Source organism: Nannospalax galili, unplaced genomic scaffold (assembly GCF_000622305.1).
Source record: "Nannospalax galili isolate Female #2095 unplaced genomic scaffold, S.galili_v1.0 scaffold445, whole genome shotgun sequence".
Lineage (NCBI taxonomy): Eukaryota > Metazoa > Chordata > Mammalia > Rodentia > Spalacidae > Nannospalax > Nannospalax galili.
Window position 1 is genome coordinate 3,327,859 of NW_008354184.1, and position 18,162 is coordinate 3,346,020.

The 18,162-nt window shown below is 50.8% G+C and overlaps 1 protein-coding gene across 3 annotated transcripts in view; it reads left to right on the forward strand.

Annotated features, from left to right (window-relative positions):
• The window catches only part of Txn2 (thioredoxin 2), a 14,563-nt gene extending 3,794 nt beyond the window's left edge, over positions 1 to 10,769 (forward strand). For 2 of the 3 annotated variants that reach the window (XM_008851340.3, XM_008851342.3), the window contains exons 3-4: positions 2,048 to 2,171; positions 9,989 to 10,769. In XM_008851340.3, the coding sequence (XP_008849562.1) occupies positions 2,048 to 2,171; positions 9,989 to 10,102 (238 nt within the window). In that variant the 3' untranslated portion in view covers positions 10,103 to 10,769. The remainder of the gene's footprint in view (positions 1 to 2,047; positions 2,172 to 9,988) is intronic. The other variant, XM_008851341.3, reaches the window with a different exon arrangement.
• Positions 10,770 to 18,162: the final 7,393 nt, after the last annotated feature.

Below are 18,162 nucleotides of genomic sequence, written 5' to 3' on the forward strand. Positions count from 1 at the left end.
GAAAATAAAATAGTCGTTGACAGGGCTTTGTAAAAGAGTTACTCTGCCCTTCTGGTATAGTTCAAGGACTTCTGAATAAGGTAGTCAAGGTTTGTTCATTCAGTGCCAGGTACATCTCTGGTGCCATATACAGTGATGACTGCACAGCCTCTGTCTCAGAGGAGCGCACCAGCCAAGCAGGAGCCATCTGACTCCATTGTGGTATGACCCTCAGTGGTTGACACTGGCTCAGCTGAGGAATCGAAGAGTCCTGGAGGTAAAGGGAGGTGCTTGAGGTGTGACCCTGTCTGTTTTGTTTTATTGAGACAGGGCTTCCTTATGTAACCCAGGCTGGCTGCAGACTCCCTTTGCCTCCTTTCTTTATTACTTTTTTATTTATTTATTTGTTTATTTTTTCGGTCTTTTTGAGACAGGGTCTCTGTAGCCCCAGCTGTCCTGGAACTCACTCTGTAGACCAGGCTGGCCTTGAACTCACAGAGATCCACTTGCCTCTGCCTCCCAAGTGCTGGGATTAAAGCATGTACCACCATGCTGGGCTTTTAATTTTTTAATTTTATGTGTATGAGTGTATTGCCTGCATGTAGGTAAGTGCACCCGTGTTGTGCAATGCCCGAGGAGGTCAGATGAGGCTGTTGGATCCCCTGGGACTGGGGTTACAGGCAGTTGTTAGCTGCCATGTGGGTGCTGGGATTCAAACCCGGTCTTCTGCAAGAACAACCAGTGTTCTTAACCACTGAGCCATCTCTCCAGCCCTTCTTTATTACTTTTTTATTGCTGTGATTTAAAAAAAAAAAGTTATTGGAGAAAGGGTTTATTTTCACTCATGGCTCCAGGGTATAGGCCATCATGGTGGAGAAGTCATAGTGGCAGGAGCTTGGGGCAACAGTCTGGAAGCAGAGAGCGATAAGTGCTTGTGCTCAGCTCACTCCCCCCCTCTTTTTTTTAATTATTTATTTACTTTGTGTATTTTGCCTGCAAGTATGTAAGTGCACCTGTGTCATGCAGTTCCTGCGGAAGCCAGAAGAAGGGATTAGATCCTCTGGAACTGGAGTTACAAATGGTTGTTAGCCACCATGTGAGTGCTGGGAGCTAAACTCAGGTCCTCTACAAGAGCAGCCAGTGCTCTTAACCCCTGAGCCACCTCTCCAGCCCCTAATTAATTTTATTTTATTTATCTGAATTTTATGTGTATACATGTTTTGCCTGCATGCATATAAGTACACCACATGTTTGCAGTGCCGTGCGGGGTAGAAGAGGGCATCACATCCCCTGGAACTGAAATTAAGGACAGTTGTTAGCTACCATGTGAGTGCTGGGAACTGAACTCAGGTCCTCTGCAAGAGCAGTCAGTGTTTTTAATTGCTGAATCATCTCTCTAACCCTACATTTGTGTATTTATTTTGTGTATGTGGATGGGTAGGTGGGTGTGGGTGTCTCCATACCACAGTGTGAATGTGGAGGTCAGAGGAAAATCTTTGGGAGTGAGTTCTCTCCTACAATTTAGGCTCCTGGGATCAAATTCAGGTTTGGAGGACTAGCAGAAAACACCCTCACCCACTGGCCATCTAGCTAAACCGCTTTATCCTTTTCATGCAGTCTGGGATTCCAGTCCGGAGAACATTGCCAACCACAGTGGTTGGGTCTTCCCACCTAGTTTATCTAATCAAGATAATCCCCCACAGGCAAGCCCAGAGTTCTGCCTTCCATGTACTTCTGGAGCTTATCAAGTTGACAATTGAGATTTTACCATTGTGCCTCCCTCTCCCAAGACGAGGGACTGGGCTGCATCACCGTTCAGGCTGTGGCCCCCCTCCACAGTCTGCAGGAACTCTGTAGGCCTTGGTTCTTGGATATCCTCTCTTATGGGCTCTGCGCAGAGCTGAGAAAGTGCTGACACAGTAGCACATGGCAGATACCCTGGCCCCTGGTCTCCCTCCCTCTAGTTCTGTCTTCAGGGTCCAGGAGGGTCATTGGGAGACTCTGGGGAGTCAGTAGGTGGAGCAGCGAGCATTCTAAGAACTAACTATGTCCTTTCTCACCTTCCAAGGTGGTGCGGCCCCTGCAAGATCCTAGGGCCAAGACTAGAGAAGATGGTTGCCAAGCAGCATGGCAAGGTGGTCATGGCCAAGGTCGATATTGATGACCACACAGACCTCGCCATTGAGTATGAGGTATGGGTTGGCAAGAGGTTGCCACAGGGGAGCCAAGGTGGGCAACATTGTGGGGACCACCCAGATAGCCAGTGTTGTATATGGGTTTTTTTCTAGAGCTCCCGGTACTTTGCACACGTGACTCTACTGATCTTTTAGGGGATGGATTGTGTGGCACAAAGCACTAGGCCATTCTCTTTTATGTTGATTTTTTTTTTCTTTCCTTTGAGACAGAGTCTCCCTGTAGCCCCAGCTGGCCTGGAACTAACCTGGCCTTGAACTCACAGAGATCTGCCTGCCTCTGCCTCCCAAGTGCTGGGATTACAGTCGTGCGCCATCACACTCGGCTTGTTCAAATTTTTTAAATTAATTTTTAAAAATTATGTGTATGTATATGTACATGTGAGTGCAGGTACACTTGGTATCTGAAGCTAGACTTATAGGCAGTGAGCCACTCAAAAGTAGGTGGAACCGAATGCAGGTTTTCTGAAAGAGAAGTATGTGCTCTTAACCACTGAGTCATCTCTCCAGCCCCCATTGCTGGTTTTTTGAGACAGGATTTCATGTAGCCCAGGCTGGCCTTGAACTCCTGATCCTCCTGTTTCCCCCTCTCAAGTGCTAGGATTATAGTCATGTGCCCTCATCATATCTTGGAATAAGTCATTCTCTTAACTCTAGACATTGATGTATTCATTCCCTTCCCCCTTCTCCCTCCCTCCCTGCCTCCCTCCCTCCTTCCACATATGTGCATCCAGCAATTGGCTTATGAGCCCTGGCTAATGTTCCAGGCATGTGTGAGTCTGGCTTAGATAAAGGGAGACCAGTTATTTCTGGGAGAAAATATGAGGTAGATGATCATTTCATCCTAATGTGAAAAGCACTATGAGAAGAGGCGATGCAGGGAGGGGGCCAGACAGGATGCTTGGATGTGAGTGCCTCTGGGCTGAAGCAAGAAGGATACACAGGAGGTAGGAAGAGCAAAGGGTAGCAGTGCACAGAGGCACCAGGTGTCATGGCCCATACCAGAGACTGACGCAGGAGGGATGCCACAAGTTTGAGGCCAACCTGGGCTACAGAGTGAGACCCTGTCTCAACAACAAGGAAGACATGAAGGAATCCAACAGGGTTGGCTTCTTTATGCAGTGTGTAACTGACTGAGTCACTCTGGTGCCAGGTACAGTCACTTGGTGCACAGGATGTTGCCACACACAACATTGACAAAACCCTACCTTTGTAGGATTAGGTATTCTAGGATTTTAAGTCTATAAAGGTGCAGGTGGTAAACATAAGGCTTTGCAGGGCCGGGACCCTGCTGAAGACACTTGGTTGTCCCTGAAGTCACATGTAGCTCCAGTACAAAGGCTGTGGCACATTCCAGGAACTGTTTACAAAAACAGACGATGGGTTGCGGTTTGGCTCATGGGCCACAGTTCACGGACTCCTTTTAGGTGTAGGTTGGATATTGTGTCACTACTCAGAAACTTTGGCTTTTGGAGCATTTCAAAGTTGGAATGTCTGAATTAGGGACACTTGGCCAATAATATAATTATCCTAAACTCTATGTAAATATCCTAAACTCAAGCATTTCTGATCCTAAGGATTTTGATTAAAAAAATCCTTGGCCTATGTTAATTGCTGTGGGAAGATATAAGCCAGAGGGTGGGAAAGGAGTGGGAGGTGGGAGACTCCTTTGGTTTTTCTTTTCATTTTAGTTTTTGGCTTTTTGAGAGATGGCCTTAGGTAGTCAGGTTGGCTTCAATCCTTCCAGGTAAGTGAGATGTAGCTCAGGTTGGCCTCAGTCCCTCCAGGTGAGAGAAGATGGCCTTGAATTTCTTGTTGTCTGCTTGCATTTCCTAAGTGCATTGATTACAGATGTCCACCATCACGTATGCCAGAAGACTCCTTTTTAGCGGGGTGACTGGGAAGCCCTCTTTGAGAGGCCGACAGGAGATTAGAGAGCTGAAGGGAACAAAGAGGGAAGCGTGAGGGTCTCAAGACGAGCTTCCAGGCAGAACAGACAAAAACACTGAGCTGGTGAGCCAGGGATGTCTGCACACCAGCAGGCCGTGGGCCTAGAGCCAGCCATGCCCAGGGAGGTGACCACCCTGTGGGCCATGGAGACCACCACAGTTGAGGAAAGGAAGAGGTTCCTTTATGGCTGAGTGAAAGGAAAAGTGAGGATTGGAAGGCCAGGCAGCTGGGGATGCAGGTCATATTTGGGAGGGAGGGTGGGGAGACACATCCTAGGGTGGCCATGCTATAATGACCCTGTTACAGAGCTGAGGTCACACCTGGCCACCTGTGGGCCAGCTCTGCTTCACAAGCATGTTTGGTCTTGCTGTCATTGTGTTTTAAAGAAAGAGAAAACCAGGTGCTGATATTTAAAACTCAGAAGAATTTGTATAAGCCAGGCATGGTGGCATATGACTGTAATCCAGACTCTGGAGTCTGGGGTAGATAACAACCCTGTCTCAAAACAAACAAAAAACATTGTGAAAATCCAGACTTTTGATTTTCTTGAAACCCCTCCTTTCTCCTCTGGACACAAGTGGCTTGAAGGAGGAGAGAGGCCTGAGGCCCCTTTCTCATAGTTCAAACGCTCAGGCCTAACTCCCAGACATCTGAAGTAGACCTTCCTCTTCTTTAGCCAGAGCCCACATAAGTGAAACAGGAGGGGTGAGAACTGTTGGCCATCCCTTGAGTGGGGGCGTGGAGGGGACGGGTAGCCAGAGGAAATCAGGCTGTCTGGGCTAGAGCAGAGCAAATAGACACTGGGCATCTGAGCCGCTGAGGGCCCTGCAGGTGGCTGCTGGTGTGCAGCCATCCCAGATCTGCTCAAGGGCTTAGATGGGGGAAACTGCTGTTTTTTAAGTCTTCCTGCTTATTGCTCAGTCAGAGGGGAGCCTTTGACTCTTGAGATGCCCTTGGCATTCTTCAACTTAGCCATCCTGTACCCCAGGGCCCCAGTATCTTGAGGTTCGAGGGTGTGGCTTTCAGGTAGGAGCTCAGTATTGGAGATCCTTGGGGCCCCACACAGGGAATGGGCTAGCCTGAGACTTTCAGACTTACTGGATCCTCAGCATCATGTCTTTGGCAGGTAGCTAAGAGCCAGCCATGTACCAAGGTCTAGGACCTGATAAGAAACAGAACAAAACCCACTTCCACCAACGGGTCCCACGAGTGTCCGTAGTTCCTAGCACTGTCCCCACCTGTGATCCCATGAACCTGGAGTTGGGGAGCATGGGCAGCCTGTGGTGAAGCTTACAAGGTGAAGAACTCCTCTGGTGGGACCCTCTGCCCACTGTCCACACAGTGTCCCGGTCACAGAAATACCTCTGGGCAGCTGGATTGCATCACTTGCCCTCATCCTCCATGTTTGTCAAGCTCTGGACTGGGGATACTTTAGGACCCAGGAAGCCCTCCCTGCCCCCTCCTTCCCCTTCTTTCCCTTGCTCCTGTTCTTTCTGAAGAGAGTCTGAGGAGGAAGTTGCCACCAATAGATTCCCCAGTCCCCTGGGACAGCTTCCTCTGAGGCCTCAAGTCCTCCAGATGTGGGGTGAGCTTGTCACAAGATAAAGAGAAATGATTCTCAGGGAGCCAGGCACTTCTCAAGCCCTCTAGACCTCCCACCACTGGGGAGTTGCCCTCCTCAGCCACACTGAGCTTCGTCCATTGCCCACTTGGACTTCTGTTGCCCCTGAAGGAGGGGAAGGGAGTACCACCAAGACCTTTGGGGTTTCACTGGTATCCCCCACTCTGTATTCTACAGAACCTCAGCTTAGTGGGTACAAGGCTCTCAATTATTTGTCTCCTGACCATTGGGACCTTGGCAGCTCCTGGAGGCCAGTAGGGAGAGAGTGGGCCGTCTGCTGTCTCTGGGGCTTCTCTTTCAGCCTTAAACATAAAGGTGTGATCCTTTTGTAGGAGTGAGGGACTTTGAAGAAGCATTAAAAACAGCCAGGTGAGAGCAGGCTGCCTCTGCTGCATAATGACTCACACACACACACACACCCCCAGCTACTGCCACTACAGGGGGCATCTGCTGCAGCCTGACACACACACATGCACACACACACACCCGCCCCCAGCCACTGCCACTACATGAATTTTTATTATTTTGTTATTTTTGTATTTTGTGTGTGTATGTTGCCTGCATATATCTAAGTGCTCCATATGTACACAGTGCCCACGGAGGCCAGAAGGGGACTTTGGATCCCCTGGCACTATGGGTGATTGTGAGCTGCTGTGGGTACTGCGAACCAAACCTGGTCCGGTCCTCTGCAAGAGCAGCCAGTGCTCTTAACCACTGGGCCAGTTCTCTGGTCTGTATTTAATTATTATATAGTTTCATGTTCCATGTGGCCTGGACTAGTCTCAAATTTAATATGTAACAGAGGACGGCCTTGAACCTCCTGATCCTCCTGTCTCCACCTCTCAAGTGCTGGGATTAAAGGCATGTACCACCATTCCCATTTTACGTTGTACTGGACATGGAACACAGTGGGCTTCATGCGTGCTAGGCCAGCACTCTGCCAGCTGAGCTGTAGCCGCAACCTGCACGCACAACTCCTGAGATTTTTTTTAATTCGCGTGTGTGTACATGTATTGTTCCTATACCACAGTGAGTGCGTGGGGGGCCGAGGACGGTTTGTGGGGACTGCTTTCTCCAACGTGCAGGCCCCAGGGATAGCTCTCAGCACTCGGTTCATCAGGCTTTGTGGCAAATGCCTTTATGCACCAACCATCTCATCAGCTGCCCTAGAATATTCTGTTTGTTTTGCTTTCCAACTTTTGTATGTGGTACATGTATGTGGAGACGGGGGCACACATGTAGTTACCAGTGCGTGTGAGTACAGTGCAAGTGGAGGCCCAAAGGTTAATGTCAGGAACCACCGTCCACCGCTCGTCACTGTGGTGATTGAGGCTGGGTGCATCCAACCCAGAGCTTGCCAACATGGCTAGTCCTTTTAACCAGCTTTCTCTGAGGAGCCCCTGTCTCTGCCTTCCAAGGCTAGAATTACAGGCAGGCTGCTACACCTACCCTGCTTTGACATGGGTTTTCTGGGGGCCTGAACTGTCTTTCCTCATATTTGTGGGGCAAGTATTTTAATTGCTGAAGCATCTCTCCAGTGTTGTGCCACCAACCCTCCCCCAAATTTTTAAAAGCAAAGAATCAGGGGCTGAGTATGTATAGCTCAGAGGTAGAGCACGTGCTTAGTGTGCCTGAGACTGAGTTCCTTCTGTAGCACTGAAGGGGAATATAAAGCAGATTGGTCCAGAGTTCCAGGAAGGGCCTGAAGTCATTTCTAAGTTGGTGGTGGTGGTGGTAGTGTGTGTGCGCACACGCATCTGTGTATATGTGTATATGTGTGTACATGTATACTCATGTAGAGGCCTGAAATTGATGTTGGGTGTCTGCTTTGACCACTCTCCACTTTATTTATTGAGGCAGAGTCTCTCAATCGAACATAGCTTACTGATCACCTACTCTTAACTAGCCATCATGCTGTGGGGACCCCCTGTTTCTGCCTGCATAGTGCTGGGGGTTCAGACAGTCACCACACTCACCCATCACTTATGGGTGTGCTGGGGCCCCAACTTTGTTCTGCACACTTGCACAGCCTCTGAGCCGTCTCCCCACCCCTGTTTCTAAGTGACTAAGAAAATCTCAGGTAATTCCATTTCCAGGGTTCCCGGACTAGACACAGAGAAGCGAAACTTCTAGAAGCTCCATGCTAACCTTCTGGGGAGATTCTGCTCTTTGAAAGCTCCCACCTCTGCAGCATGGGTTGCTTTGTCAGTGAGACCCAAACTGTATGACGTGTTCCCCATTAGAGCATCGTACTGCCCAGAAAGAACTGGCTCCATCAGTTGAACTCCCCATAACCCCCAAACCCATGGCAACTGCCCTGCCCTTCATTTATTTGTGTGAGGGAGGAAAGAAGAGCTCATGTGCCACAGTAGGCCTGTGGAAGTCAGAGGACAGCTTGTAGGAGTGCAGGAATCAGTTCTCTCCTTCCTCCCACTCTGCAGGTCCCAGGATTGAACTCGGACTCGGTGGCAAGCACCGCTGAGCCATCTGACCTACTGGTTTTGTTTTGTTTTGTTTTGTTTCCAGTAATAGTTTCTCTAGGAAATCTCCTGCATTTGAAAACTTTTACAAGATGGCATTTCTCATGTGAAGCATGAAGTCGTTGACTGTTGCTCCACATCGTCTTCACCCTGCTGGGAGTTAGTACTTAACTGTCTCTGGCTGTGATCCTTTCACTCCTGGGCAGAAGCAGGGCGTTGGATCCCCTGGAATTGGAGTTACATGGTTGTTAACCACTATGTGGGTGCTGGGAATCAAACCCAGGTCCTCTGAAAAAGCAGCCAGTTGTCTTACCCTCTGAACCATCTCTCCAGCCCAACAAGTACTTATTTTAAAGGGACAGGATATAATGTTTGCTGCAAAGTACCAAGTGGTTGAGCTTGTGCCTGTGGTTGAGCGTGTGCCTTCCTCATTAGCCACTAGAGGGCGCAGGAAACCACCCTTATGGCACTGCCTGAAGTCTGCCTTGCTGGGCCCTGCCTGTTGCTGGAGACAGTGTAAGCCTCGTGCTGGCTCATGCCAGAGTCTGCCAAGGACAAGAGCCAGCAGGGAGGCTGTGACTGAGGACACTCGTGGTCAGCCCAATAGTTGGCGAATACCCTAGGCCCACACACATCAGCTGGTGGGTCCATCCTTAAAGAGGCCAGAAGTATTAACAAGAGCAGGGACCATGTCCTACCTGCTGAGTTTGTCCCTGAGGTACCCATCAGGAATAAGTATGGGGCCTGCCACATAGTGAGGACTGAGGGACACCGCCAGCTGCCTGCAGTTTCTCTGCTTCCCACCTACCACACTCAGGCTTTGAACACTGACACTGTCTGGCTTCCAAGATGACTCACAGCTTACCCTAGCCCTCAGGCTGTGTGATGACCTGGTGGATTTCTGTAAATTGCTCTTGTTACTTTGTAGTGACTTGTGTATAAGGAAAGTCTGTTTATCTTGTTCTGTTTTTATGGCATTCTCAAATGGCCACAAATACCAAGCAGCAGGAACACGCCATGCCAGGCAGGCCTGGCCTCATCTACATTTCATGTAATCTATATGGTCCGGAGGGTGGTGGAGCCAGTGCCTCACAGACCAGGAATGCTGCCTTTCCCATCTGCCTCCAGCCCTAATAAATAAGCCTCAGATCAAACATGGCTGCACTCCTCTCCCATGCTGTGCAGAAAGAAGCTAGAGAGTTCTGGTAACCATTGACTATACCTTCACCACACCCACTGTGTGCCATGCCCTGTGCTGATCAGGTCTTGCAATGTGTTGTGTGGCCATTAACATCTCTGTGACTTGGAGTAATGAGGAGGCAGCCACGTTCAGCCAGGATAGGAGCTGGGTTGGGTTCTGTAGCCTGCTTCCCTGCTTTCAATGCGACTCTGATCTGCAGCTCAGGCACTCAAGGCAGGCCCTGTATATGGAGAAGGGTTTCAAGGCCCAGAAAGCAGCCTGATGTGGCTGGGAAGCCAGCAGTCGGGCTCCTTAGCCCTGGCATGCAGTACACGTGGTATTTTCATCTGCTGTCATTCCAGCCAAACCACTAGGCCAGTGAGTCAGCCGTGCGGTTCAGGGAGGAGGGCACTGCTGGGAGCTTGCAGTGGGAGAAGCTCTAGTGGGTGAGCTAAAGGGCCCTGCACCTAGCACAGGCCTTGGGTAGTCACCATCCAGGCAAGCCCAGTTTTCTCCACAAAGGCTTGGGAATGACTTGGGCACATTTGCCTCTGAGTGACCTGGACACTCTTGTTTCCTCCCACAGGTATCAGCTGTGCCTACTGTGCTGGCTATCAAGAATGGGGATGTGGTGGACAAGTTTGTGGGCATCAAAGACGAGGACCAGCTGGAGGCCTTCCTGAAGAAGCTGATCGGCTGACAAGCAGGGAAGAGTCCTGGCCACCCTTGCCCACCTGGGAGCCCATTCAGGGAGGAGCTCAGTAGAACTCGTAGCCCTCAGCTGCTGCCCTTCCTGCTTTGCCCCTCTGTCCTGCCCCCATGGGTCCGGGCTTTGGAAACACAGGCATCATCAGTGCTTCAGAGCTGACCCTCAACCAGGGTGGCTGGCAGAGGAGCACTGCTGCCAATCTGGGCGTTCTGTGCACCTCCCACTGTGTGTTCCCTCCAGGGCCTGTCACTGCTCCCCTAGGTGCTGGGGGGATGCAGTGCAGGCCAGGCTGCAGCCTGACTGTGAGCAGCAGTAGCTAGGTCCCCATCTCCACAGTCTCTGCAGCTGAACATCACCACCCTGCCCCCTCATCTGCCTCTGGCATTTTCCTCTCCTGCTGTTTGTGAAAAGAAAAATGTTAAACCAGAAGCCAGACAAGTGAGAGTAATCTATAATTCTCTCATCTTTTGTAGGTCTATAATAAAGAACTTTATGTGACCCTTCTACCTCCTGCTGTGACGAACAGACCCCGCCCCCCCCAGGCCCTCTGTAGCTCTCCTTTCCCTTGTCCTCGTCTTGGGTTAGCTTGGCCTTGGTCTCTAAGCAGGAGGTGGAACTGTGAATAAGTCAGACCAATAAAACCAGGTTTGTACTGCCACCAGCTTCTGTTCTGTGACCACTGAACGCTCAGGAGAACAGGGATGTTCCAGTGTTCCCAGGCCTGCCACCATCCTTTCCACTCCTCCCCTCTGACCAGCCCCTTCTGTCACTAGTACTCCTGTCCCTCATAACTCTGCCCTGAGGATCCCTTCATACCTGCCCCCATGCCCTCCTAAGGCCAGAGAGTATCGTCCTGTTACCCACACATGGGTATAGGCTCGAGGAATGCAAGCTGGAGTTTTACCCAAACATGACTCTCAGAAACCTAGACTCTTGCCACTGATCCCTCAGCCCTTCTGGAGGTTTCTCCATGGACTGGCATCTGGCTCTTGGTTGGGTGGCATTTCTCATGTATACCCTTAGGAAGTCTTGGTCCTTGGGACCGGACTCTCCACCCATCCTGTTCCCTGTGTCTGGCTCCCTTGGCTATGAGGAGTGTGTCGAGCTGGCCAACTAGGAAAGCCCAGCCTGTCCCCCTCCTGGGGCTGAGGGACCACTCTCCCTTGGTGCCTACTTCCTGCAGATTTCTGGTACTAGATGGCAGAAGGTCCTGGCACCCTCTGGCCCAGTGTTACAGTGTCCCATCCTGTTCCGTTAGAACTACCCAGGCGGGGTTTACCAGGGGACTGGTGGAGGAGCTGTCATTAGTGGAGCAGAAGTGTGAGGTGGCTCAGGAGAGGGACATGAGGCTTCCAGGGACCTCAGGTCTAGGTCTGGAGAGAAGCTGGCCTGGTGCCTTGTGCAGAGACAGCAAGCATGGTGGAAGGCAGTCATTGCTCAGAGGTGTCTCCTGAGTGACAGGCATGCTGTGTCTTCTTTTGAAGTCATCTCTGAGGAGCGTATTGCCAGCATAAGGCATGCTTAGAGGTTACGGGGCATAATCAAGACCGTGAAGCCCATGGGTGGCCATGCCTTGGTCTGCTATGTCTTTGTATCATCTTTTTTGTTTCTTGAGGCAGAATCTCCTGTAAATCAGGCTAGCCTCCCAACTTTCTGCATAGCTAAAGGTGACCCTGAACCCCTGATCCACCTTCCACGATCTGAGTGCCAGGATTACAGGTATGCACCACTGTGCCCAGTTTTATTTAGTCTTGGGGATGGAACCCTGGGTTTTGTGCATGATAGACAAGCACTCTACCAACTGAACGGCCTTTACCTCATAAGCCAAGTGTGAAGGCAATGTGGACTTTACTGAAGAGGAGCCTGACAGAGTTGAGTAACCAGACACACAGTTAGCGAAGGGTGTGGCCAGAAGTTAGAGGTGGCCCTTCCCCCCTACCCCACTGTCACTCCTTAAAAGGTACCATTTACTAAGCACTTTCTACACACATTACCTCATTTAATTCCACTCTTGTGAGGCAAGCATTATTTCCATATTATAACTGAAGAAACCCGTTCAGAGAAAGTGACTTGCCCAAGGTCATGTCTAAAAAGGGATGTTACCAGATATGAACCCAGGCAGGGGTCTGACCTCGCCCTGGGTGGGTGTGGAGAGCTGGTAGAGACCTGGAGTTAGGCGTGGCCTCTGCTCTGCCCCAACCTTTCCCTCCTTAAAAGGTGCTTCAGCAGGCAAGGTGAGCTCAGGGCCAGGGACGGAGCTGTGTCTGGCTGGCATTCTCTGTCCATGAGACTGCTGTAGCTGAGTCACTAGATGTGAGCATAGGATTCTCTGGTTGATACTGCCTAATTCTGGGTGCTGACCTCACCAGGATGCACTGGCTGTGCCTGCAGTCCCACGGTGGCCTCTGGGTGCTCCGTGGGGCTCAGAGTTATGGAGCTGGGGTAGGCTGTTCACTTACAGTATGGGCAAACAAGCCTTTATTTACCATTTGGGGTCTTTGTTTTATTTTAGTTTTGGGAATTTAAAAAAAAATTTATTTTGTGTGTGAGTGTATTGCCTACATGTATGTAAGTGTACTCATGTCGTGCAGTACCTATGGGAGGTCAGAAGAGGGCATTGGATCCCCTGGAACTGGAGTTACAGTTGTTACCTGCCATGTGGGTGCTGGGAACCAAGCCCAGGTCCTCTGCAAGAGCAGAGAATGCTCTTAACCACTGACCCAACTTTCCAGCCCTCTGTTTTGGTTTATTGAGACTAGAGTCTCCCTGTAGCCCTGGCTTACCTGGAACTCATTATGTAGACCAGGCTGGCCTTGAACTCACAGAGATTGCCCACCTCTGCCTCCAGAGAGCTAGGATTAAAGGTGTGTGCCACCATGCCCAGCTATTGTTTGTCTTGAAATAGGATCTTTTTAAAAATATCTTATTTTTATTTTATGCTATGAGTGCATTGCCTGCATGTACGTAAGTGCACCTGTGTCGTGCAATGCCTGTGGAGGACAGAAGGCGTCAGATCCCCTAGGACTGGAGTTACAGATGGCTGTTAGCCACCACGTGGGAGCTGGAATTCAAACCCGGGACTTCTGCAAGAGCAGCCAGTGCTCTTAACCACTGAGCCATCTCTCCAGCCACTGAAACAGGGTCTTACTCTAGCCCAGGCTGGAATTCAAGGCAATCCTCCTGCCTCAGCCTCCTGAGTGCTGGAATTACAGGCATGTACCATCACACTCAATCTTGCTAATGGCTTTTTGCTACCAGGTGAGGATGTCTGAGAAGGGCCACAGGTTTCCCTGAGCCTCCAGACCCCCAAGACGGAGGTGGGGGATGGCTGCCTTTATTCTCCTGCAAGGCTGGCCTGGAGGCAGGGAACGGGAGACAAAAGCCCCTTAATTTCTGCAGTTCTCAGCTCCCCTTACAGACAGGCCTCCCTGGTCACAGGAGACTGAGCACAGAAGAATGAATGAAACTGCGTTCCACAGGGACCATTCACCATCAGAAGTGTTCATATTTAGCCGTTTTGGGTGACTTGGGGAAGTCACTAACATAGATTCTTTTTCCTGCAGTGCTGTAACTGGAACCCAGGGCCTTGCACTTGCTAGGCAAGTGTTCTATGGTTCAATTACATTCCCAGAACCTGAGTTCCTTCTACCATTCAAAGCACAGGAAGGAAGCCAGCCATGCCAACAAGAAGTTTATGCTCCAAAGACCCCAGAGAAAGGGCTGCAGTCATTCCTGAGCTGGTGCTGGGTCATGTGAAGGGCCTTGGGGTTTCATCCAGCCTTCCTCCTAAGTGGGTTGGGAAGGGAGGCTAAGACTGAACCCACATACCCTGACTTCTGTCAGCCCTAAAACAGTGCTTTCTCCCTTGACTGTAGGCAAGGTGAATGCAGAGGTCACTGTGTCTCCAAGGAGATGGACCACAGACCCAGAACCTGGGAAGTTAGGATGTGATGGTGTTGCCACTGTTCCCTTTCCCGGCAGTCTCTCCTTGGCCAAGGGAGCAAGGCCACCTCAGCCCCACCCTGGCTACCAGGAGAAGACATTTCCAGAAAGTGAAGGCAGTTCTGGACAGGCTGCGGAAATCCCTGACGTGTGGGTCCTCAGCAGGGCAAGCAAGGTCCAGAGAACAATGTCAGGGCCATATCCTCATCGGACAGGATGCCAGGCGACAAGCCAGGCTCCCAGGCACACTGCCGCAGTTCCTCCCCACTGCCTGGAACACCAGCTATAGGCCAGGGTCTGAGGCTGTACAGGAAGTCTGGGCTATTGGTTGATCCAAGAAGTGTCATCTCCTTGCAGCCCTTTGAAAGGTGGAGGACACTACCAGCCACTCCAGTGCAGGAAGAATCAGATCTAGGTTCAAACCCTACCTTTGGCATTTGCTTGGTATGTGATCAATTAACCCTCAGAGGATCAGTTTTTGTATCAGAAAAATGGGGGGTGATGATAACGGTTCCACTGGCTGAGTAGGGGGAGTATCATCTCACAGCAGCCTTCAAAGGTAGAGACTTATTATTGCCATTTTAAAGATACAGAGCACAGCGGGGAGTGGTGCCGCACACCTTTAATCCCAGCACTTGGGAGGCAGAGGCAGGGGGATCTCTGAGAGTGTGACGCCAGCCTGGTCTCCATGGCAAATTCAGGCCAGCTCTGGCTGCAGGGAGACCCTGTCTCAAAAGGACCAAAAAAAAAAGGAATTAAAGATACAGAACACTGGGTCTCAGGGAGAGTAGTGTCTGCTGGGATCCCAGCTCGAATGTGTTTGATTCAAAGTCTGTCTTCATAGCCACCAACCAGGCTGCTTTTCCTTTGGGGCAAGGTTTTCTACCATGCCCAGCCCTGAATGCAGCCCTGCAAATTGGGGCTCCCAGCAGTAAGTGCTGGATGAGGTCCTGGGGATGATGGAGGGGCACTGCAGGTATGAGCGCTCAGGTAGGGGGTAGAAGCTTAAGAAATGTTAGCAGGCCTGCTGCCCCTCCCCCGCTCCCTGTGCTCTGGCCTACCCAACACTTGGACCAGGCTGAGGACCTTCCATTGGGTCTTGTGTCTGCTCTGGCCCCTGCCGCCACCGCCTCCATCTCGGGCTCCAGCAGCCCGGGAGAGCCAGAGGTGACCTCACCTCTGGAGAATGCCCAGTGGAATTCACCCTAAGACCTCAAATTACCAGGCCTCCTGTCTTTGCTGCCTTCCCTTGGCACCAGGTGGGCACATCTCACCTCTCTCAGGAGCCAGAACACCCTGCTAGACAGCTGCTAGTTACTGCCAGGGAGGAGGCAAGTCAGGCCCCAAACACGGGCAAGTTGCTGTTAGCTTTGGCGCGTTGCCTTCCTCAGCCTCCGGTGGATCCCTCCATGCCCACACCTCCAGGCCTCTCAGTCTTCCTCCCACATCCACCTGGACTCAAGCTTGCTGTTCCTATTTCACACATGAGGTGACCACGGCCCCCAGGGAGGTAGGGAGGGGTGCTAAAAGCCATCCTTGGGGCAACGGGCCTAGGGCCACCTGACCTAAGCTCTGGTCTCCTGTTTTGCTATACTGCTCCCCCAGGACAGTCAAAGGACCTCTCTTCCCACAGAAAGAATGGAAACCCCACCCCCACATGAGGCAGGTGATCCCTTTGACCAGGACCTACTACTCCTAAGGCTGGAGTCTTCTCTTCAGTCTAAACATGGCCTTCTTAGCCAGCAAGTGTGTGTGAATCCTGCTGAGAAGTAGAGGACATATTCCCAGAAGGGAGGCTGAGTGCATGGCAGGAGCTGAATGGGACCCCCATCCCAGAAGGCAGGGTACTTCAAAGGCCCATCCACCTGATCCCAATCTTGGTCCCCTCCCTCACTAGCCCAGTCTCAGTGTTCCTCATCTCTAAAATGGGTTAGTACCCTCCTTGTGGTTGGCAGATTGACCCAAGCTGACTAATGACAATGCTAGAGTATTCTGCAGTTGTGCAGCAAGCCCCCTGCGAAAAGGTTCTGTTATCACTGGGAGTCGGGCATGCATCCTCCTGTGCTGGAGATGCCATAATGAAACGCAGCACACTGGGAGCTGAAGGAACACAGCGAGTGTCTCAGTCGAGCATCGCGGTTTCCAGAGGCTGGGCTCAGGATCAAAGCCGGTTCCTTCTGGGGTCTCTACCTTCTTGCTGTGTCATTGTGTGTCTACTGCTTCCTCGTACATGCAACTTTTTTCTCCTTTTGTTTTTTTTTTAAGATGAGACCATCCACAGCCCAGGCTGGCCTCAAACTTGTGACCATCTTTCTGCTTCAGTCTCCAGAGTGCTGGGATTGCAGGCATGAGCCACCACACCCGGTTTTTGTTTTGTTTTGTTTTATTCTTTTATACAGGGTCTCATTATGTAGCCTGGGCTGGCCTGGAATTCATGATCCTCCTTACTCTGCATCCTGAATGCTGGGATTATAGATGAGTGTCACATATCTACCAGACCAAATTTCTCCTTATTTTTTAAAAGATTTATTTTATTTTGGGGCTGGAGAGATGGCTCAGCTGTTAAGAACACTGACCGTTCTTGCAGAAGACCTGTGTTCAAATCCCAGCACCCACATGGCAGCTAATAACTGTCCATAACTACAGTTCCAGGGGATCCGATGGCCTCTTCTGTCCTCCGTGGGCATTGCACGACACGGGTGCACTTACCTACATGCAGGCAATACACTCATACACATAAAATAAAAATAATAAATAAAATATTTTTGAAAAAGATTTTATTCTAATTATTCATGTATACCTGTATATATGTATGTATGTATGTGCACATGTATATGGATCCCCCCAGAAGCCAGAAGAGGACATCAAATCCCCTGAGCCACCTGACATGGGTGCTGGGAACTGAACTCGGGTATTCTGGAAGAGCAGTGCACAATCTTAACCACTGAGCCATCTCTCAAGCCCCTATTTCTTCTTCTAAAGACATGGGTCAGATTAGTACTACTTTAATGACTTCCTTTTAATAAAATCACCTCTTCAAAGGGCCTGTCTTTGATCCGGTCAAATTCTGAGGTACTGGGGTCAGGGCTTCAATGGATGAACTTAACGGGGGCGGGGGGAGGGGCGGGGACACAGCTCCACTCCTGGCATATGGTGCATGGTTTAACAATAAGGGCTATCCTGCAAAGGGGCAGTTCCAACCTGGGTCACGCTAACTGCTCTCCTGTGTGGCCCATTGTTCTCCTAAACCAGGGGGCTGGTCCTATGGCCAGTTTCCCTTTCTGACAGGGGTCTTTCTATCACTAACTGTCCCCTACCAGATGGCCTTACCTCAGCTCAGAGCAGAGGCTCTGCTTGCTACCTTGCAGCCAGCCTTCCGTGTGTCTGCCCTTCTCCGTCAGGGTTATGTTGCAATCTCGGCTCTTGTGGCAGGATATTCGGGGATTTTTCAGTTAATTGCTTTTCCACCATAAACAAGGTTGAAACAAACATGTCTGGACACAGAGTTTGTGAATTTTATAGACCTGGATTTCCAGGGTAAAGGATCCTGTTATTGTCCTCAGAACATGGAAGGAGTGTCCCCAGCCTGAAACTGGAGAAGCTGGCCTCCACCTGCACCTCCCACCTGCCAGTTTACTTTGGGGGAGGGGAGGCCACAGGAATGTCCTCCACGTGGCTCAGCTTGCCCCACTGCCATTCGCCCTTTTGTCCCCTCTATCTTTGCCTTAGAAAGCTCCAGTCCCCAATTCTGGTGTTCTTGGAACCCGAGGTCAAGTGTCAGTACATACAAAGATCTGGCCCAGGTTGTGGTCTAGGGTGGGATGTGAGAAGGCACATATTCAGGGCCCCAGTGATGCTAATCCTGGAGCCCTGGACTGCACCTGAGGAAGCTCAGGTCCTAAGGCTCCAGCCCTGTACCTGGCAGCAACTGTCCCTGAGCACCTACCATGTCCGTGCCCTGCCCAGAGCCAGGTGCTGAGGGAGGCACAGCGATGTGACTGACATATTGGTTCCCAGCTAGCAATTCTTGCACCCCTGTGACACAGCTGGGGAAGGAAGCCACCAAGCTTGGACCAGGAGAGGGAGTGGATGCCCAGATAAGGGAGGGG